The sequence below is a fragment of the Poeciliopsis prolifica genome, unplaced genomic scaffold (genome assembly GCF_027474105.1).
Source record: "Poeciliopsis prolifica strain line A6 unplaced genomic scaffold, Auburn_PproV2 SCAFFOLD002, whole genome shotgun sequence".
NCBI lineage: Eukaryota > Metazoa > Chordata > Actinopteri > Cyprinodontiformes > Poeciliidae > Poeciliopsis > Poeciliopsis prolifica.
In genome coordinates, this window is record NW_026562377.1 from 18,320,168 (window position 1) to 18,343,357 (window position 23,190).

Here is a 23,190-nt window from a genome sequence, read left to right on the forward strand (position 1 = left end):
TTTTCTTTCTTCTTTTTTTTTATATATATATGTTTTTGGAGACAGTAAAGCGGAGGCGTAGAGCTAGGTTTTAAAATGCACGCTCACTCCGCTGTGCTTTTGTGGTTTTCACAGACAGTATGAAACAGTGACACAGCTTGAGGGAAGATGATGGACTGCTTGGCTGCATCAGTAACATTCAGATGCGCGCACACACACACACACACACACACAAAATACAAACACACAAGTGATGACCTACTACTATACTAGTCATCCTGGCTCAGGCATCAAACATTCCCCCCCCAAACCCCCCTATTTTGCTTCAGCTGCAGCACTTCCTTTGCGAGCTAGAATTTTTCCTTCTAGTATCATTTTACCATCTTGTAATTTGTTCCTTACATTCATCAGAGGAGTTGACAAGCTTCTGTTGCAAACTATAAGTGTCAGTGCATCACAACTGTGGAACTACAACTGACTCCTGCTCCTCTCCTCGCCCCCCAATCTGAGTCCACCTACCCATGCATACCCCCCCCCCCACCCGACAACTCCCCCAATGCCTCTCTTCAACCAACCCCTCCCCTGGTGAAACTCCCACCCTCCACACCCCATAGAGCACCCGTTGCTAAGCGACAGAGGGAGAGAGATGGATTGAGGAGACATAGTCAATCAATTCTGCAGAGAGAGGGTGAGAAAGAAATGGAGGAGGGTGGGGGGGTAAAGAAAGAGGGAGAAACAGAGAAGTGAAAGAGAGGAGAGGAGGACAGAATGCAGAGTGATTGTAGTCGTATTAAGGCTCCAGTTGAGGCTAAAGATGCTCCTTCCAAACATCTATCTTTGTTAACTGTATCGTGCCTCTGAAAATAAATCCATCTCTGCAGCTGTCCACCCTTCCATCTTTGTCCAAATGCTTTCCTTTAATACTTTTATCACCACAAATTACAGTCTGCACAAGCAGCCTGTGTTTAATATTCCCTCACTCAAAAGAGAGTTAATTGTATATTGCAAACGTTCTTTCTCCCCAGGCTTCCTCTCTTTCTCCATTAGTCACTGCTGCACACACTCTCACACACGCACACACACACGCATACACACAAACATGCAGATGCCCAGAAATACCACATGCCCCTCCATGTCTGTGTGTGTGTGAAGCTGGGTGTTGAGCGCATCGACTGAGTATCGATCCCACCACTCACCTCCCTGCAGTCAGCTCTTGTCCTACATAGCATGCCCTGTCTGATTTCTCCCTTAATGGCTTTTATCCAGCTCCAATCTTTATTTAAACTGAAAAGTAGGAATTAGCACCCACTTCTATCCTGGTCTCTCTTACCTTTTTCTTTTCAGCATCGTCCCGGAGTTTCAATCGGTGAGTATCGGTCCATTGACCCCTTCTTTCCCCCAGCTACGAATGCCTTCCCCACATGGAAATGTGCTGGACAGCATTTTATTTCCATTTCTCCTGGGTTCCCACTGTTCTTTATATACCTCATATATAGATACAGTGCAGCATGCAGTGCTGCAACTTATGTTTTCTTCCCGTATTGATAGACCCACCCTATGCTTTGTTGTTTCACTGTGAGTTTGGTCTTTAAACTAAAAATGTCACCATAGAAATGACAAGAAATTACAAAAGATGACTGTTGCGGCCTCAAGTCAGATGTTTTCAACTTAGTTTTTATCGAAAAGTAACTTCAATAACCCCATAGAATAAAACATGTTTTCATGTCACCATAATAGTATTTTTCTTTTCAACATCATTTCAAGTTTATGCGATGGATTTACAAAAAGACAAATCTGAGCTGTGACAGCTCCTTTTTTAGGACTCACACAAGACAAATCCAACTAAATTAAAGAAAGAAAGAAAAGTTTTAACCAATATATGCCACATAAATTGATGTAAATTCGTAGCTCTTAACTTGCTGTGATACTGCAGGTGGTAAGCCCGCTCCTCTTGAAAGTACACAGAAAAGAAGATGGCCCCCGCGATTCAGAAATTACAAGCAGTGTATCAGTTTGCAGCTGATTATGAAGTAGTCTTCATCTGCAGTAATGCGGGTATTTCTCCGGATATTGGTGGTGAAGAAAGAACCGATTTACTGGTCCTCACGCCTCACCTATGGTCAGAAGGTATAGATCATGCCTGAAAGCATGCATGGTATCTCTGGATCAATTCTCTCTTTCAGCCATCAAGACATTTACACACATTCATACACTGAACCGCAAGTAGGTTTGCAACTTGGAGTTAAGGTCATGCCTAAGGAAGAAAACTGAACAGACAACGTTCTCATCCTCAGAAGACAAACTCTTTTCACAGAGTTTAAGCTCCCAGAGCAGAGGTAGCTAATTGTGTTCGTCAACAATTTCTCTTACTTTGTTTGCAAGCAGCTTGAATGAGAAGTGCACTTTTGTAATAGGTGCATAAGTCAAGTTTACACTTCTACCTCCCTGCTTTATCTCTGATTTGAGGTTGTTTTCTTGACATGCAATATATAATATATATAATATCTTCTGGTACTAAATCATTCAGTTTTGGACTCGTCTGCCCAAAGCGCATTCCTCCAAAAGTTTGGATCTTTGTCTATGGTCTCTCTAAAGCTTTCTTCTGTAAGTGTAAGTTAAATCTCTGCAGTCTTTTCCTGATTGTACAGTCGAACACTTTGATAAGAGGAGTCTGTCGTGACTCCTGTAATGACATTTTAAGGTTTTTAGAGACTTCTTTTAACAACTTGCGGTCTGCTTTTATCAACTTAAACTTGAACAGCCAGACCTGGAGGTGTTGGCCAGAGTTTTCAATATCCTTAAAATTGTGGACAATTTTTTTTCCACACATAAATGATTTCAGGTATGTTTCAAACTTCTTTCAGACCTCAAAAGATGCTACAGTCTTCTTTCTGAAAGCTTCAGAAAGCTCTTTAGTTTTAACATGTCACTCACTCTCGCTTCATCCGTCAGAACAACACCAAACTAAATGTCTGAGGTTTAAACACGGCAAATCTCTGTCAAAATTCTGCATCTGCAGCCAGTCTGTGTGTGATTTTAGCAATATTACAAGTGAACATGTTTTGTGTTGTTCTAATTCGTTCCTCACAAGAAGTACAATTTTTTTTTGTTGAAGCTACGAAAATCTCTAAAGTCTTTTACTCAGTTTTTATTGTTTATTTGTATTACTGGAATTTTTCAATAATGTCGAAATTCATATTGACCATCTATATATACACACATATGTTAGAGAAACACCCAAGCTTTTATAGGGCGTTATAAGTTTTTTACATGTTGGTAAAACAAACTCAATCACAAAGAAAAATAGAACAAGAACAACATGCCTGTGGTAAAAAGCAAAGCGATCTCACAGCTGAGAACTGAAGCTTCTCAGCTTTCAGCCACTGAAAACGCTGCACAGCTCTCTACTGGTTTACTTTTTTTCTTTAGAAAAAAATGTATTCTCAGTAAAACTCAGTGTATAATCAAGCTAACCATAACTTTTTTTTTTTTTATTTCAGCTTTTTATATACGGTGAGTTTTACTTTCTCCTTTAATGCAGCAGTTTGCCTCTTTTGCCAAGCAGAGGCAGACCCAGAGTGGAGCAGGCCCCACTGAGGTCAAACTGTATAAACCTCTGCTCCACCAGGGTTTAGGAGTGAGGGAGAAGTCACTCTTTAGTTGTACCCCAAACCAAGTTTTAGGGCAAAATCTGGTAAACCTCTGCATACATGCAGCTCCTACTTCATGCACACACTTGCTTCTGTATCCATTGACTCGATTGTCATCAGTCATAAGCGGGCTCATCAGCCGAGTGAAGTTTAGTTAAAAGGCTCGCATTCTCACATCATGCACTGTCATGGCAACGGGGTAGACATCCTGGCCTTGGAATGAGCCGTGTTTATTCTGCACACACAACTTTTCATATTGATGGACTTCCCTTATTGTGATCAGCCAGCCGCAGCCCGGGGAGGAACCCTGTGCGTGCCGTCACCCCCTTTTCGATTCGATTTGATTTGTTGCTCATAGAGCAAAGTGACGGGAGACACTCTTATCTTGGCTGAGCAGAAACAAGCCGTACCAAATAAGACACATCGGGCTATCTGTGCTGGCACACACAATAGGGATTAATTGATCTTCTAATACCACAGATAAATCAATCCCTTCCTTCCCCCCAGTGAGCTCTCCGGCCAATTGGACTCCCCGCCTTTTGAACCACGCGCCACATTCAGCCAATGGCAGGAGCCCGGAGCTTGACTGACAGCGATACCGAAGAGAGCCCGAAAAGAAGGTAAGGGGGAAGGAGTCCATCAGAAAGCCATTGGCAACAGGAGTGAGAGTATGGGTAAGCAATCCGCAGAGAGCACGAACATGCACAGAGGTGGAGCGAAGCAGACAGCAGGTAGAGCATCGCTGTGATCGCTGAGCGATTTAGAGAGGAAGCATTTGTTCTCAGGTGTGCCAAACCAACAAAAGCATCACTTCACTGGAAGCGAAAGCAAATATTAAACTGAGAGGATTTTTTCTCTTGAAGTTAGCGATCACATGCCATAAAACAAAAATCCTCTCTGTAGCTGTTCTCCTGCAGGCGACTTCAAGCTCCATCACTGGCCGAGACATCAGCCATTTTCTCCCATCTTATCTCCACCTTCATTTGATCCATCTCCATTAGACCCCTCCCCGCTCCTCACCTCCCTTACACAGTCCAGCACCACCATCGTTCTCAGCCCTCTTGCTTCTTTTTGTTTTTCTCCCACCCTATCTTTGTCTTACCAGAACCTTGGCATTTCTGTCATTCCCACAAACACCGTTTTCCTCATGCAGCTCATATAATAACGGGCTAAAAATATGCCTTCTGTGTGTGTGTTTTTTTTCTCCCTTTCCAGTATTGATTTTGCCCATAGCATTGTCTATGGAGAGCAAGAGAGGAGAGAGACAGAAGGCGGGGGAGAGAAATGAAGTAGAAACAACTGGGAAAAGAATTGCTTTCTACGTATGTGGTAAAGCTCTCACCTCTCCTATTTTACTTTAAGTGGGAAGCTATACCCTACTTTACCTCAGTGCAGTACCTTTCAATTAAAAGGTAACTGCGGTGAGTGTGGTCCTCCCTAACACATCTTTACCTCTCAGCATCTCAGAGCAGCAAGACGTTTACACACTGTAGGCATTTAATAACAACCTGCTGAAATTAGAGAAACCCTACTATTGCAAATATGCTCCAGATCAGCTTTTCAGGGAAAATGGTTGGCTCTTTTGGCACTGGTGTGTAATGGGAATGGAGAGAGTTGATCAATAGGCTATTGATCGTAGCCGGCCAGAGTCTGGGGAATTGAGAGTGAGAATAGAGGAGAGTCAGGGTGGGGGGTTGGCTCCAGGTTGAATTTTTAAAAACGCTCTATTTCAGAGATGACAAATAGTCTATTTGAAAAAAGAGAGACAAAGACAGAGGGAGGGAGAGAGAGGGATCGTCGTGAAGACTTAGAGAACGGGTCTCTGCTTGCAGTTTCTCTCCAAGCAGAGAACTGAGACCTCCCCGTTTCCCAGAAGTTACAGTATTTTGGGCGAGAGATGCTGAACTACAAAAGACAAAGGGAGCGGAGACTTCTCAGGCTACAGCAGCAGCTTGCACTCTGGCTGGAAGAAAAGAGGAAGAGGAGGGAGGGACGAGGTTGTTAAAAAATCCTTATGGTCTCTTGCAGGAAAAAAAGAGGTTTAAAACAAGGTTGAAGAGGAATAGAATAATTCATTTTGTGGACAGCAAATTTAGCTTGCATAAATCTATATTTTGGGAGCATAATTGTTTTATTTTATATTTACACCAAGTGAATGTTCATGATGAATAAAAAGTTCATGCTCTTTTCTGTAATTACAAAGCCAACAGCATGAAAGAAGCCATTTGGGATGTAGCAAAATACATAAACAAAGCACAAGCTGTGCAATCTATATGCCTTTCCCCACTCCTTCTGCTTTCTAATCCCTGGTAAAGGTTATTGTCAGCAGACAATAACTTGTATAAAGACTTTGGTGCATCCTTTTTCATTTTTGGAGGTTGATTGTGTACTAAATTTGATAAAGGGCCAAACATTAAAACAGCACAATAATAAATGTCGACTCTTCAAACCATATCGGTTGGACCGAACCCGATGAAGTTGAAAGACAGTCGTAATCACAAAGATTGGGTATGCTTTATAAGTCTGACATCAAATCAAAAGTTATCCTTTGATTCCTGCAGAACTTTAGAGCCCCTGCAAAACAATTTCTATTTCTTCTATTGGTACCTGTGGAAATGGACAATTATACAAAACTGTGAAGTAGAATTTTTTTTTATTATTATTATTTTTATGCCCAAAAAATCTGAGAAGTTTTTCATGTAATTGTATTATTTCTTTAGTGTGTTTTTTACTAAAAAAACTCCATAAAACCAGTTGTTTTAGAAGTAATCTGACTTGAAGATCAAGATTTTAATTTCTGAACATATACCCCTGATCTGTGAAGGCTTCAGAGGTTTGTTAGAGAACATTAGTGGACAGACAGTAACAGGAAGGCCAAGGAACATAGCAGACAGGTCGGGGAAGAAGAATTAGGGTGTAAAACAACGCTGTTCATCAAAGAAGAAGAACATTTAACGTTCATGGAAAGGGTTTACATGTTTAAACCCTTTCCATTATTTAAACATGTAAAGGGTATGACCCAAGTGAAAACCCACCAGAGCAGAACCAGACAAGATCACTAATCAGAAGAAAACGTATGGTGACTCTGGTGGAGATGCAGGGATCCAGAGTCCAGGTGGAAGAAATTGTACAAAATCAGATTTTTGTAAAAATAAAAAATAGGCAACAGAAAAGTTGTTGGTAGAAACCCGTAGGAAATCTCATTTGTGGATTTCCACAAACCACGTAGAAAACACAGCAAACATGTGGAAGAGCTCTGCTATGATGAAACCAAGCTCTGAGTTTTTTGGTCTTCGGGCATGAAATACCACATTCTAAACACCATGTCCACAGTGAAACAGGATGATGGCACCATCATGCCGTGGGACTGCTTTTATTCCACCGGGGCAATAAGGTTGTCAGATTAGATAGAAAGACGAATGGCGCAAAACTTAGTCCAATCATAGAAGTCAGTTGTTTTGAGAGTACAAAACTGGATGGAGGTTCCCCTTCTGGCAGGAGACTAACACAGAGATGCATGATGAACTACATGAAAACATATTAATGCCTTTTAATGGCACAGATAAAGTTGATACATAAAGCTAATTGGGAATCTGTGGCAGAACTTAATGATTAGTGTTTGCACATGCTCTCCATCGAGGCATGTAGAGAAACTTGAGTTGCAAGATGTGCAAAGCTAGTACGACACTCACACAGGGGTACTAAATAAAAAAAAAATCAGATTCCGAAAAAAATGAGGGCACATATAATTCTTCTTTCTCTTTACAGTTGTACTTTGTGTCAATCCATAATATGAAATCATTTGTGTTTATAATTTCAATTGCTATGAACTGTCTTGCGAGGCACTGTATAAGTCTGTGTGACACACATGTAGAGGTCGGTTAACATGCATCAATTTTAAATGCTGCTCAACTCTGCAGGCTAAACTCCAAGCAGTTTAGAGCACCAGTCTGTAAACACCCCAGAGAGGAACCTATATCTCAGTAAAAATTCAGTTGTAAATAATGTATTGAATGCAAACTTCAGGTCCACAGGGAGATATGGATAGGCTCATTACTCTTTTAGTTCTCCGGCCTTTTACATAGTCCACCCAGCTCTCAACAATCGACTCCAGATGCACCCTCTATCTGTTTTGATTTAAAGCTGCTTTTACCTGCGGATATTGTTATGGATATAGGTATTGTTTGTTTTTTTTTTGTCGGGTATTTTTTGTATTTCCTATACATCGCCGTGAGGTTTGAAGGCCGTTAAACTTGTGCACCCACCCACATGCTCTTGGGCTCAGCGTGCGTGCATGTGAGAGTGCGTCCTCCGTCTGTGTGCCGGTAGTGGAGGTGAACATGTGTCCGCCTGCGTCTGTGTGTCCTGTCCGGGGTGCATTGATCTCGAAGCAGGATGTCAAACATTTTAGCGCCGATCCCGTCCTTGTTATTGCCTCACACAGCCGGGTTGTTAATGCATTAAAAATCGTTTGTCCCCAGCTTTCCAAACTCATCTCACCCTACTGCCCTGAGCAACACAAGAATACCCCTCAGTTGTCGCATATGCAACGCTGCCACCCCCTCCCTCCCTCCCTCCACCGGTTGTTTCTATCCACATCCCTCCATCTTCAGTCTCAATCAATCTTTACGACACCCGGATGGATCTCGCTAATGTTTCCGGACTTGACCGTATCCCCGTTCAAAAATTCTTAATTAAGCCCGTTCTGTATGTTTACTGTTGAGCAAATTGCAATCTGACAGGGATAATAAAACATTGGCGAGAGAAGGGGACAAGAGGAGCATGTGCTCCGACCCTTACCTCTTTCACCTGTCCCTATCTCCAGCCCTGCTTATCTCCCTCCATCCCCACCTCCTCATATCTCCTCTATTTTCTACTTCACAGGTTTTCAGGAGGAAAGGGAGGGGACGGCAGTGAGACACAGTCTTTTGGCACCAGCTGCTGAGAGTCTTCTCTCCACAGCTGTCAGAGCGGCTGTTTATTTTAAAATGCTCCCGAGCTGCCACGTTGATACGTCTTGGCAACCCCGCTCAAACCTACTCGCTTCTCAACTCTGATAATTAAGATTCATGAACCTGCCTCCATGTCAACTCTTACAGATGTGAGTCGTATATCTGCGTTCACATCAGCATCTTTCTTCATTTAGATATTGACTCATATAGTGCTCTCACATTCTGCGATCTATAGCCCCGCGCAGTGTGTATTATATCTCTATTTCTGCACAGTTTTGCCTGGTCACTTGAGAGCAGACGTTTGCTCCATGCTACAGAGTGATGGGGGCGAGGGGAGCATCAACGAGGATTGCGTTTGACGCATGGCTTAACAGTCACTGCTAAAGAGCTCCAAAAACTATGATGGAGGCTTTAATTACTTTAACTATACCAGCAGGGATGCCAGCAAATCAGAGACACACTGATTTGTACAAACAGAAAAAAGCTATTGAAACCAATCAGGCTATTTTGAATCATGACTGTGACTTGACTGTGATTACAAATTCAAGTCTTAAAATAATGATGATATTAATTAACAAGATCACTTTACTAGACCCGGCCTGACAACATGAAGTAGGCTAAATGCAATCAAAAAGCAACACCTCGTGTCCTAATGTGCAGAAAGTCAACAACAGCTGAGAAACAAACATCAGTCTGGACAGTCTGTTCCTAAGTCTTAGGAACTCCAGTGAATGACTGAGTGAGCTTTTGTCCACAAATGGAGAAATCATTTATTATTCTCTATTCATCCACTATTGAGCTACTTGGACAACTTTGGCTGGAAAGATTCAAATTAAAGTGCTTTTCCTGTTCTGCTCATACAGATGATAGACATGCTTTTTGGGTTCCTCACTGCATAGTTCCTCACTCATTATGTTGTAATTTACAGCATCATTTTGAACGTCTTAACTTTTTAGACTTGATAACAAAGATTTTAAATGTAGATTTAAAGCATTGTCCTAATGAAAATAAAAATGTTCTGGTATAGAGTGAGGAGGAGAGAACAGAAAAGTGAGACTGGGCAATACTGACAACAGTGATTAACAGGTATAGACTACATTATTTCAAATGCAAAATATAAGTGTTTTTTTTTATCTTTTTCTGTTATTTTTGTTTAGCATAAATGCCTATTTGTATTTCTAATAGGATGAATATTATAATTTATCAATTTTAAATTGAAATGTGGAAGCAGCCTACAACAATGCTTTTCCAAGCCAAAATTAAATGTTTAAAGATTAAAAGACAAAGGTTCAAGTGTTAAAAATAATATACTGGTGCAGTTATATACCTAGCATGCATTTATTTTATTTTTAAAAAATCGTACATTAAAGACTTGAAGCTTTGACTTTGAGTTAACTCTTAGATTTCAAACCTGACTTGGAAAATTACCTTGCGAGAACCTCTGTCAGAAAATGGCTAGAAGATAACAGACAGAAGAACAAATAAACAGCTTTCAGCAACTGGAATAACACAGTAACCAATTTTTATCTCGTCTTTACATTCAGCAAAGATCAACAAAATCTCCCAGGCTTATTGTTAAAGAACCAAAACCTGCCATCCCATTGTGTCTCTGTAGCGATGATTTGTTTTAGGAGTTTTGCTCACATCTTAATTATTACACAGGGTGCTGTTTACATAAATGTGTTGCAATTCATGTGACTAAATCAGTAAAGACATTGATTATTGTTACAAGGAGATACCAAAACAAATCCGACATCTTTAAGCATCTGTAGTAAAAAGAGTCCAGATAATGAGACGCTCTGTTTGTCTTCCACCATTACCAAAAAATGACACCATATGAAGAAATATGGAGAAAAAATAGGAAAAGAATTGTAATATGTGAACCAATTGGAAAAGCTTTATATTTCCATATAGCCGCTGCCAGTGTTGTTAGCTTGAAACACTCAAGACTGTTTTATGAGAAGTAAAGTACTTCTCATCAAAGAAGAACATGGCCAAAATTGTCTGCATATTCTTCAATAAATATTTAATATATTGTTTTTCTTTGTTTTTATTTAAAATGTACTGAATTTACTCCACACTAATTAATTTACATTTTATATAATATTTCTGAAACTTGAAATAATGAACTCAAAAACACTAGAGATATAATTGTTTTATATCAGAACATTATTTAACTGCATCCACTGTAGGTCTCACATGCAGTCTCAGACATAAAAAAAAAAAGCTCAAATAAACCTGGAAGAGCGCTCGCTCAGCTGCAAACCACAGACTGAAGGTTTTTAAAAGGGCATTGCGTGGAGTACAACAACACGTAGTGGAAACTGGGTCAGCTGTATCCAAAGCACAACATCAGGCAGACCAAAAACGACCACACGCTCAGAAGATCAATACATCAAGCTTTGTTTACTGAGAGACAGAGATGCAGCTTCATCACAGATACAGAAATTCCCTGGAAAAAAGAATGTAATCAGCGAATGCATGGCTGAAGGAAGGTTTGTGTATCAGCTAGGTCAGAGGAACGCAGCATCCCTGGGACACTCACAAGGAGAAGTAACAGTGTCAAAAATGTGAGACAACAAACATGTTGACAACAGAGGATTTTCGGAAAAGGAGGAAAAAAATACTGACGGTGATTGGAATGTGTATCAAAGCCTCAGAATGAGATATTTTCTTGTCTTTTTAATCAGACTAAATACGCAGTCTTGTTACTATGAGATCAAAAATAAGCTTAAACACGAGTAGAAATGCCTGAGCAAACATCCTAATTTAATCATACTCATGCATACTTTGGTAACTCAACATATGTGAAGAAAAAAGAAAGTAGGAATGAATAAATTGTGATTCTGAAAGAATGTTTCTGACACATTTTGAACAATAATCCGTTTTGTTTGATAGGCCAATATAAAGTAAAACATGGGTTTGCAGTAGAACATACTTTCTTCTTTTCCAAGGTTTTTGTGGGCTCTAGTGGCCCTTATTTGAAAGTAGGCTGGCAGGAAAGAGGGGAAGAATGCAGCAAATGTCACCGGGTCTGGGAATTGAACCCACAACGGCTGCATTGAGAACCAAGGCCTCCAAACGTGGGTTGTGCTAAACCACTACGCCACAGAGGAGACAAATCTACAATATTAGTCTTAGATCAAAACAAATACATGTAAAAGAATATACAGACCAAGTCCAATTGAAAAACTCTGGTAAGACATGAAAATTGATGTTAACATATCCGTATATCAAATTTGAATGAGCTTGAGACATTTAGAAAAACAGAAAAAGACAAACTCCCAAAGATTTACAACTGTAATCGCAGCCGGAGGGAGGATATGAGTGGTGCTGGAAACAAATGCTTCACATTCTTCTGAATTTCAAAAACTGTGTGCCATTGTCATTTCGCTTAAGAGTTACACACTTGTCAAAGTCGAACATATAAAATCTCATTAAAATGACCATATGTTTTTAAAATGGTAGAATGTCAACTTTCATTTAAGGGAGGTGGATATATGTGCAACTACTCTGTGAATAATAAAGTGAATTGGTTGTATTTGTCACTTCTTTTGGATTGATTTTCCAGGTAAATTTCGAAGTAATATTCCATTAAACTTTCCTTTAAACTTACAATAAAAACACCTGAAAGTCCAGTTTTTCTTTACTTAATGTACTGCAGGCACACCTATGGTTAGTTCATGGGTAAATACTTTTTAAAAAGCTCCGATGGAGCACCTGACTGACAGGTGCAAAGCCCTGTGGGATGGCGCTGTTGTGTCTTACACTTGGCTGAACATATACAGCACATCAGAGGTGCAACAAATCCATTGCTTACTGCCAGAACCTTTCAGAGGGCTCCTGTGCCTGTGAACAACACATCTTCAGGTTTTTCCACACCTCAAACCTGATGCGTCTGACACACCGACACGCACGGATGAAATGTAGCCTCACAAACCATCATGTGTGACTTGTGGCAAAGAGAGTGGCATAGTGTGTCTCTGAAATTAGTCCAGGAGCGTGTGCGTGTGTGTGTATGGTTCGGTGCGGGGCGATTGTGTCTCTATAGCATCTTTAGAGCGGTTAATCAGAGTAGGGGTTGAGGAGAGTGCCACAGTGAAGAGTCCTTGAGCCCTCTCTCCTGTGTTGACACCTCTTAACCTCAGTCTATCATCTCTCACATTCACACACTCCACTTCTATTGACACTCGCTTCCCTGCAGCTCTCCAAAGACCTGAGGAGAATCCACTACAGTGATTGTCTGTGCAAAAGGGAGAGCCTGGGAGCTTGCAGACACCAGGGGGATTATATAATTCGCAGACATACAGAACAATAAGCGATCGGATTTAGGAGTTGTTTGGCTTCTATAATCGCCATTTCTCAGTGGACAAGCAAGGAGATCTTTCAGAGAGCACGATAGCTTCAACCTGCCTCTATTGGTCTCTAAATGGATTTCTCCTTCTGTGTTTCCATCTCAGCAAGACGCTCGTGGAATTTGTGTCCACTACTGTCACTGGCCAATGTAAGTGGGGTCAGGAGCTGGAGGTCAACTGTGAAGAGGTCAAAGGTGGCCAAGCAGCGGGTCTTGTTAAAATACCTTTTAGCTTCCTTCAGGGATATTATGTAATGGCTCTGGGAATAGGTGGGGCTGCATGTTGGCTTTATAGTGGTGGAAGTTGGGTGATATATGCCTTCTGCTTCAAGCCAAACACATATTCACTGCCCTGCTTTAAAAAAAGAAAATTTCAATACAGCGGAAGTGCTGACACATCAAGCCTAAAAAGCCGTCTTTATGTATTTTTTGATTAAATTGGTCCATCTTTGAGGAAGGACCCCTAAGGGCTGTCTAACAATATTTAGCAGAGATGAACTGATCAGGCTTTTATTGACTAATTTGGCACATTCAGATACTTTTTAATCACCAACTTATTTTAGTTTTGTAATTAAACAGTTATCAGCAACAGAGATTGACCAGCAGAGGAAAATGTGCTGCAGTTTCTTGTTGAAAGCACAGAATCTAAAGGAAAATGAGTGTCATAAAGCACCAGAGGCAGTGTAGAGATTTTAATAATGACGATGCAGACAGGAATAGAACAGAAAATGGCGCCGATGTAAGAGTGGCAGAAAAATCCAGCATGGAATAGTGAAAAACCAGAATCTTAAGAACTGAGACAGGAGTGGAAAATGAGAAAAGAACCAGCTGAGCTAATCACAAGAGTCAAAATGATCAGCAAACTAAAAGAAAAGCTTTAGACTAACATAAGAAAATAAACTAAACTGATTATATGAAGGAACAATAACAATAGACTAAATAACCAAGCAAAGAAAAGAACTGATGTGGAAAAACCTTAATGACGATCATAAACAACTGGATATGGCAGAATTATTTCTAACAATGATAAACCCAGACGTAATTAGATATGAAGACAAAAGAAAACCAAAACACAAACATCCGTGGATCATTGTCATGATCCACGGGTTAATAAAATATTAACCCTTTTTATGCATCAAAAGCATACAGCAAGTATTGATCGCTCCAAAATTATTCCTTTTAAAAATATTCCTATCGGTGCTTATGATTACAATTCTCACCTCATGTCTGCAACATCGCAATGAATCCACACACAGAGACAAATTAAGCCCATAAATTAAGTCATGGAATATCAAAGAAAATAAGTACTGAACACATGAATAAAAGAAGGAATAGATTATTATTTATTGTGTCCTTCCACTTTAATGCTAATCACTTCATTTCTGAATTTAATTGTTTTTGATTTCTTTGTATATGTGGATTACTTGGCATGTTACTGATAACTTATGCTAAGCTTTGTGTCAGTATTTCTCAGTATGTTTGCAAAGTTGACCTGATTTGTACTAAGTTTAAAAAAGGGAACCGCATTAAGAATTCTGCTTGTTGGTACGTTTACAGACCAAAAACAGTGGAAGTTCTCAGTTCAAATGCACTTAAAGAACGGGAGAAAAAGACAAAGACTTATGAGGCATTGGGGCCATTACAACTAATTTCAGGATTTATTTCTTGCCACAAATAAAAACTTCTAAGGTTTTACAGAGTTTTTTCTACGAGGGTTATGTCAAAAGCTCACACCTAAGAGGTCGGCGAAAAACTAGGTTGTGCTGATCAATATATTCAAGACATTTGAATTTCAATACAACAAGAACGCCTTCTTCAATCTTAATTTTTAATAAGGTGATAATAAGTGTATTAATTTTCATAACTCCAGTTCAATATCATCAGAATATGAGCGATGGTGGCCCATTTTTGCGGGCCGAATGTGCGCCTCTCTCCTCTGTGTTTCCATTGATCAGTCTTTAGCTGTTTCTCGACCTCCCTCGCTCTCGCTTTGTCCTCCAGTCTCTGCCTCCTTCCTCACGCTCGCAACCTTGCAGTGTAAAATTCATCCTTATTCTCTGCTTTAGCAGCCTAACCGTGCGCACTACCTTTTATCAGTCCAGAACTGTTAAATTAATAAATTGATATTGACGAGCTATCAGCCGTGGGGATAAATTATTTGGGAGCGGGAGACTTGGGTCACATGACTTTTAGTACCTACGATTCTGTAATTATTCCCCTCGAGAAGATCTGTAGAGTGGTGCAACGCCGCAGAAATAGAGCAGCACAGACGCTCACACACACTCATGCATGCACACCGTCATATAAAGACCATATAAAGTAAATATCTTTACATCTGGGTTGCAAGGACCATGGGGATACTGAAGATCATTTCTGTTATTATAACCATCATGATACAGGGTGCTACGCTGCTGGTAATTGGATTTTAGCATAACGGTTTACACAAAACTGAGGTGAGAAACCACAAGCTCACACACAATGTGCGGCTGAATGCAAATTGTACAATATTGAGCCTTATGTTGCCATGAGCACAAAGCAGCCTACCTGCAGATGTGCAGAGTAAACCAGCAGGATGAAACTCCTGCAGCTGATAGTCCTGCTTTCTGTAACAAATGCAAACGAGATTTTGCAAATCCGGGAGGCGAGCCCTGCAGAGGAGAGCGGCAGCAAGCGCGTCAGAGGGCCAATCACGGAAGTGCTCTTGCTGCCCTCCGGCCATCGCTGACCTCTTGACCCTGGCCGTGGCCTAAATGTCAGAGGTTACCAATCAGGGTCACTGGGGATCACCAAAGGACCCTGGCCGTGGATGCATCGCCATGGCAACACTGAGCCGGCCATAAAAGGTGAGATGGGGGTGTTATGCGTTCTGTAAGCTGAAATCATGTGAAAACACACACGAATGCATGTGAAGTTCAGAACGATTTTTGTTGCTGTTGTTGTTGTTTGTTTGTTTTTCTGGTCAACAGAGAGTCAAGCTGCCCTCAAACAGCTTCATGAAAGCCAGCAGAGAGCTGAGAGGGTTCCAGTAACACCTGGCACGAACAATGAGAAAACTAACTTGTTCACTTTTCACCCTGACAGTCCCTGAGCAGTTTGGGTTGATAAAACTCAACGGTTTCAGTAACAGTAATTGTTCTATCACTACTCAGTCCCATTTCAGATGTGTTTGATGACTTTCGATCAAGCAAAACGTGATTGTTCGCTTTGTCCTAATGTTGAACTGATGAATGAACTTTAATCAGGCGGCAAAGAGGCGCATGGTGACTCTGGAGGACCAACAGAGATCCACGGCTCCGGTGGGAGAATCCATCAGGCACCGAGGTTCATCGTCACCATGTGACAAAACATAAATAGTCACGGAGTGAAAACGCAATGTTACATGTTCGTCGATCTGTTTTTTTATCCCTTTTGAGAAGATCTTCCCAATACATGTTAAACTATAACGGACTGATTTCATGTGTAAATGTTTTTAAGGTGGAAATTGTAAGAAAAAAATAGCCTAAGGGGGTTATAGCTCCCTGGACCTGTGTTATCTGATATTCACATGTCTGCTTTATGGATCCATTTCAAGTTAAGATCCAATGTGAGTGCGGATCTCACTGGGATAAAGATCTATTTGTGATTTTTTTTTTCTTCTTCTTCTTTTTTTATGAATGAAGACCGGGATAAATATATTACACTGACAGAAAATTTATAACATAAGACAAGTGTGAGATTAATTATTCGCAGCTCCACGCTGCCATTGGCTGATAGTGAACCAAAATTGTGATCAGTAAATAAATACCGCTGCTAATAAAACGTTGCAATCAGTTGCATTACGAGCTGAAAAGCCTCTGCCAAGAAACATTTGCTTGCACCTTGCGTCACCTAGTGGCGGGTCGCACCTCTTCCTCCTCCTCCTCTTTCTCCTCTTCCTCCTCCTGCTCTTCGGGTGTTACTGTGGAAGACGGGGGATGAAGAAGGAGAAGCAAAAAATAAAATAAAATAAAAAAATACCCAGCTAGTCTGCTTTTGTCTCCGGGGAGCTGCGGGTCGATGCCTCGTCCCACCATATGTCTGATCGCAGCTGCCAATCAACAGGTCAACGCGACCCCGGGGAGGCACGCACTGCTGGGGAGGAGAGGAGAGGAGGGTGGGGGTGGGGGTGAGATCAAACAGTGGACCTCAGGGATGACAGATGCAGATGAAAAAAAAAAAAAAAAGAAAAGAAAAGGCAATAAAACATTGCTTCAAAGATGGCAACGGTGCTCTGGGAGGCAAATTATTGTTAACAGTAATCTGCAGAACAGCGCCTCGCATTCTGATCGATTCACTATTATGGGGCCTTTGAAGCCGAGGTAACGCCGGGCTTTTGTTCATAGTGGGACACAAGCAGAAAATGGGCTCTGGTTTGGGTTCAGCCGCGGCGCTTCTTTAAGCCCTAAATGCTGCTTACTTCTATGCAATCATGTTTTTTTTTTTTTTTTTTCTAATAGTGCAGCAATTTGGGCTCCGCCAGGCGTCGGAGGCTTTTCAGAGTTATTCGGCTGCAGGAACAAACTTCTGAGGCTCATCATGACGCAAATGGAGATGTGCAAACGCTGCTCCACGTAGGCTATTCCTGATCGCTATTGAGTCAGTGGCTTGGTTTGTTTTTAAAGTTAGCTGGCATCCGAACAAAAACATGTCTGTTTCAAATTAGCAGCATAATGTCACATTCTTGTACATTTGACCTTAACTATGCCATGAGGGTCTGGTTGTTGTTCAAGTGTTTCTCATCTCTCACAAGGTTTTCCTTTATTTCCATCCATATTTCCATCATCACTCCCTTCCCCGACTGAAGACAAGCATCCCCACAGCATGAGGCCGCCATCACCATGTTTCACCAACTCATGTGCAGGTGCAATGTTATTTTCCATAGTGTTTCCATGTCGGTCAAAACGTTTAACTTTTTCTGACACTAGGTGACAAAAATAACTTCTTACAAATATGTGGTGTGTAATTTTTGTTTTCCTATACCAAAACTCTAGGGTTTTTTTTCTTGTCGCTCTTCTATATTAGCCAGTTTTGTGGCATGTACAGGTACAAGCTCTGTGAATCGAATCTCCCGTCTGAGCTGTAGATCTCTGCTGCTCCTCCCTGCAGTCTAAAGATATATGCATTTTTTGGTTAACTATCCACTCGGAATTGTTATTATATTTGAGTGTGTTTGCTTTGTTCTGTCCTGTACATGTTCATAGCCTTATGGAGATGCCGTACAAAAAGAGCTTTGGATGGTATTAGCCACTAAAACTATTTAATTTTTAATCAGACATGTCAGTGTGTAAATATATAGATCAGTAAAAATGATTAAATCAGCGAATCCTATCTTAACTTGGGTAAATAATAAACAATAAGATTAGGATTTAGATATCAAAGTTAGTAATTTTTTTTATCTGTTACATTTGAATAATCCAAAAGTGTTGATTCATTTATATGCAATTGAAATATGTGCAAGTTGTTATTGGTGAGGTTTCAACAAATAGTTTTGTCTGTCAGTCAGTCTGCAAGGATTAAGCAAGTAAATTCATGGATGAATATTATGTTCTTCCTATGAAATATTTAAACGCCTTGAATTTCTAATTACATGCACACCCATGATTCCAAGCTGAAAATCATCTTTACTGAAGTGAAGCTAACCTTTCAAGCAGCTCCCCTCGATCTATCATCACGTATAGATTTATCCTGACTGATCTGTTGTATGTTGGTCAAATCACCGAGTTACACATGAGTTAAAGCGAATCAGCTTTGGAATGCTGCTGTAAACAGAGCGTATTAAAACACGGCCTTAATGTTTCCTCGTCGTCTCAGCAGGGCTGATCTTCTTAGCTCACTCTCTGCTAATCAGCAAAAAAAAAAAAAATCTTTGGGCTTTAATCTACGGCCCCCAGCACGCCACCACCCATCTCATTAGATTAACAAAATAACATGCACATATGCATGCACACACAGAGACACACAGCTCAATCTGACCTCAATCGGATTCGGAGTAATAATGTGGTCAATTATAATTTAGTATTACTATCAATTGTGCAAACACTTTTTGCAGGAGAAAATTGTTTAACATTTTTACGAATATCTTACACAATGCTTCACTTCTGCTTATGCAGAAAACAGCAGTGTGTGTGTTGAACATTATATGCGTGTGTGTGTGTGTGTGTGTAAGTGTGTGTGCATAGCAAACATATGCAACCAAATTAAAGCCGCAAAGCTGGTGAATTGAAGAGGATTTCATGCAGAGACCTGTTCATGGGAATTAAGCAAATTAGGTCTCCAATTAGCTGCTGACATTGAATAGGAAGATTTGGAGAACAAAAATTAATTAGATGGATTTGTCATTTTCTAATGAACATTGCCAGAAACTAAGTGTGGTGAGTAACACCTGCTCTCCCAGCTCCTGATCCCGCTGACATATTGTTTGTCTGTTCAGAATCTAATTTAATGTCAAATACTGCTGTATTCAAATATTCAATATTTTGCAAATAGGAAGCCCACATGAGCGGAGAACAAACAAACTTTAGAAAAGTCAATGTATGATCTAATCCTCCTAGGATGAAGAACTGTGGATGTAAATGCCAACCTTTGTAAGTCAGACAGGAATTTCACTATTGACTTGAGCAGAGCAAGTAAAAATTAACTTGATACTTATTATCGTGGCAATATTTTGGCGTGATTGCAGAACTCAGCCGAAAGCTGGATTTTTAAAAGACAGAGGTCAATAATAAGTCCTGCTCAGTTTGGTGAATATTTGCTTTCATTGTGTAATCTTATTTTGTCTATCTATGGACATTACTTTTTCTTGTAATTTAAAGGCATTCCTGCAACACTCAAGAAAAAACAAATTATCCAGATAGATTTTCATCTACGTTTGAACATTTTACAGAATAATTTCTAATTTCAAGTAAAATTTTGTTATATGGCACCTATTTCTTAATTTTTTTATCATCTAGGAAAGTTCTTTCCCAGTTTTTAAACATCCCATTATAAAATCTATATGCCATAATCACATCTTATTTGTTCTTTCTATTTTTTCCTCCTATTAAACTAAAGAATGAGATGTAAAATATGGTGCCTTCTGATTTTTCTCCAGTAAATCATTGCTTCTTCCCTCTTCCTGCTTCCTTCCCTTTTCTCTGCTTCCTACATCCAAGACCACCCATTGTCCCCCAACCCTCCTTATTTTGGAGCTGTAGCTGCAGATTACACAGTGTGATAAGCTTCCTAGTTCTTGAAACTATTTGGGATTGCTGGGATTATCTGGCCTCATTTCCTCGGGAGTCGTCTTTGGAAAGCCCGATTTTAGTCTCTTAGGGCTCAGGATTTTGCATCCCGACAGCTTTGACTAATTAGCATGTAGCAACGGGTGGTGTCCTATTAGGAGGCTCACTTTTAGTATACTTTTAGCAAAATCTACACACTCACGCATGCACATACTCACACACTCAGTCTGGTCCATATGTCTTTTTTGGAACTGTGTTCATGATGTTTATTTGTGGGTTGTTTATGCTGGCTTTGCCTTTGCCTATCACATAAAAAAAACCCTGGATTCTAAATAAAGCTGTAAATAAAAACACACACAATGGGAAATTTTTACATCATTTAATGAAGTTATAGCACAACTTTCTAATATTAGTATGCAAATGAATGAAATACAGAAAATATTGAAACTTTTTCATTTAACTACTCATATTTTTAAAATTAGGGACATAATGTAAACCAGAATCGTCTAATGACATGAATAACATTAAATCAAATTCTAGAGTTTTTCCTTTCAAGAACACAACATCAAAAACTGCAAATACAGAAGGAGTCAAACCCTTTCAGGGTGCAGACGAATTGAAACCCAGGTGGAGACCCACTTGCGGGTGCATGCTGGACCATGGCCAGTAGAGCCTGGGAGCCAAACAGGACAGAGGAAATGCCGGGACCTGAGGGCAGCACCAACAGGTCGTTCTGTGAGGGAGGGTAAGAGTGGCGGCAGGGTGATAGGGGGACGTTAGGGAGGAAAGACGAATCTGAGCTGCCACCCTGCGCACCCTTCTCCGTGCCCTACGGCAATGGTAGTCGCCTTTTGAAAAATCTTGGTAGTTTGAAGGGTGAATCGCCCAGAAGTGGCCTTTGCCATTGTCGCTTCGACCTGCTTTGATGAAGCAATCATTGAGGGACAAGTTGTGGCGCACGCTGTTTCTCCAGTTTTTGTCCTGTTGGAATAGGCAGAGTGAAAAAAAATGTGATAAGAACAAAATTTTCTTGAAAGCAAGCTAGAGTAAAACAATGGCTGTTTGCAACTGGAAAATAACTGACGAGGCCGTTAAGTACTAGTGATCCACTTTAGTCCTGCTGCTGGCAAGCAGGCGCCATTGTGTGTCGAGAGCCTGTATGATCGCAGTAACACAACACCCCAAGTTACCTTTTTAGCACGTCGACTAGCGATCAACTTTAATCCATTGGACTGCATCCAAGCTGCTGTCGCACCTGGTGAAGGCAGTGACAGTTTGCGACCTAGCAACAGGATTACTTTATTTGCGAATTTGCCAACAAGAAGCTCATCTACTGTCCCTGTGAGCACCTAATTGCTTAACCACACAGACAGATTACCTGAGCCAACTAGGTCGCTTTGCTTAAGAAAATGGTTCTTAGACCATGTTTTAGTGGCTGAACTGAACACTGGCAGTAATTTGATAAATGTTCATTTCTGAATTTTTATTTGGGACTCATTTGAAATGCATTTGTCTCAACATATCAAAGAGAGACATTTTCAGAGTACTCAGTTTACTTCACGTTAACACCCAAGTTTGACTTCTTGCCTTCACAACCACACTACTTTATTGGAATTTTATAAACACAGTTTTTTCTTTAACGTAAGCATAAAAACAGATTAACATGAATGTACCTTACTCTTGAAGTAAGGATAGTGGTCCATGATCCACTGGTAGATGTCACACAACAGCAGTTTCTTTTCCTCGGACGCCAGAATTGCCTTTGAGATGAGCGCAATGTACGACTGGTTTGGTTTGTCTGAAGATTTGTCAGAACTACAGCTTGTGGTGGTCATTTCCTCCTCTCCCTCCTCGTGTTGTTCTTTGATCCACTCCTCTTCGCTGGTTTTACTTTTTCCATTGTCTAGGTCAGGATCCTGTGAGAGCGTCTCCTGTACATTGCGACGAATCTCCACCTCTTTTAGTTCAGGATTCTGGTCATTTAGCATATTGTTCTCCGTCTGCTCCGTCGCGCTACTTGCCGTCACTTCTCCTTTCGAACCTTTGACTCCGCTATTGAACAGAAGGTAGTCAATAGTGAAGCTCAGTCCAAGCCTGTCTCTGCTTCCGTTGTGGCTGTTCCTGCTCTCCATCGTCAGTTCCAAGTTGGGTTCTTCTAAACTCATCGTAAATGTTTTAATGGTTTCACGCTAAACGTACAGAAGATTTTTAAGTCAATGAAAATTGAGTCTTTAAAAAGACCTCCTCAGAGTTGCCATTTGAGATTCAAAGCCACTTTTAAAATAGAACCCCTCATAAAGCGATTGCCTCTGTGCCAACGGATTCTTTCTCCAAAGTCTTACGGTTGACAAGATCACGGATAAAGATGAGCCTTTCAACTGTTGTGAACCTCGATGCGTTAATACCTGACACAATCGCCACCCATGGAAAAGACGTCAGCAGCTTTGTTAGCCGAAGAAAACTATTAACTTTTGTGTTTTATATAGTAACTTGCTGCTAAAAGCTTCTCTACAGCTTTAAATTTTTCAAGCAAAAAAAAAGAGCTCTCCGATTTCTGAAGTGAAGTTGTGTCTCTGTTTATATAACTGTGACTTTATCCCTCACAGAAAGGGGCAAAGAAGGCACAGGGGAGATCCAGGTAGGGGGTCTCAAATGAGGAGGATTATTATTATTAAGCTAAGCAAATCTTTGTAATTACGAGAGATTAAACACTCAAGATTTAGCTGGATGAGGAGTGCTAAAAAAATGGCTATAGAAAGCTTTTAGCTTGTTTTTTTATGAGATGTTGTCCAAAGAATTGCTTCAACAACCACAGGGCAACAGTTAACAGGAAACGCTCAGTGCTTTTGAGTTTAGGCGTTTCATTTTACTTGAGAGAGCACGGAGTGTTGTATTGTAATATACGAGAGAGTGGTACAAGATGATGGACTGATGATTATGTCATCTATACTGTTAAATTTAAAACTACAGTTCTCTGGAAAATAAATTATTCTATATATTTTTATATAATACTTCAT

At 40.4% G+C, this 23,190-nt stretch overlaps 1 protein-coding gene across 1 annotated transcript; it reads right to left on the bottom strand.

Annotated features, from left to right (window-relative positions):
• Positions 1 to 20,642: 20,642 nt before the first annotated feature.
• Positions 20,643 to 22,338, bottom strand: foxq2 (forkhead box Q2). Its single transcript, XM_055056429.1, has 2 exons — positions 21,847 to 22,338; positions 20,643 to 21,154 (listed from the first exon to the last, which is right to left on the bottom strand). Exons 1-2 carry the CDS (start codon positions 22,336 to 22,338, stop codon positions 20,774 to 20,776), a joined length of 873 nt encoding a protein of 290 aa, XP_054912404.1. The 3' UTR covers positions 20,643 to 20,773.
• Positions 22,339 to 23,190: the final 852 nt, after the last annotated feature.

What these genes read in the sequence shown, in the direction of transcription:
- foxq2 (XM_055056429.1), bottom strand. Translation starts at nt 22,338, where the DNA reads ATGAGTTTAGAAGAACCCAACTTGGAACTGACGATGGAGAGCAGGAAC. An exon ending in ATCCTTACTTCAAGAGTAAG is followed by an intron (nt 21,155 to 21,846) that starts GTACATTCATGT and finishes CTATTCCAACAG; the next exon opens with GACAAAAACTGGAGAAACAG.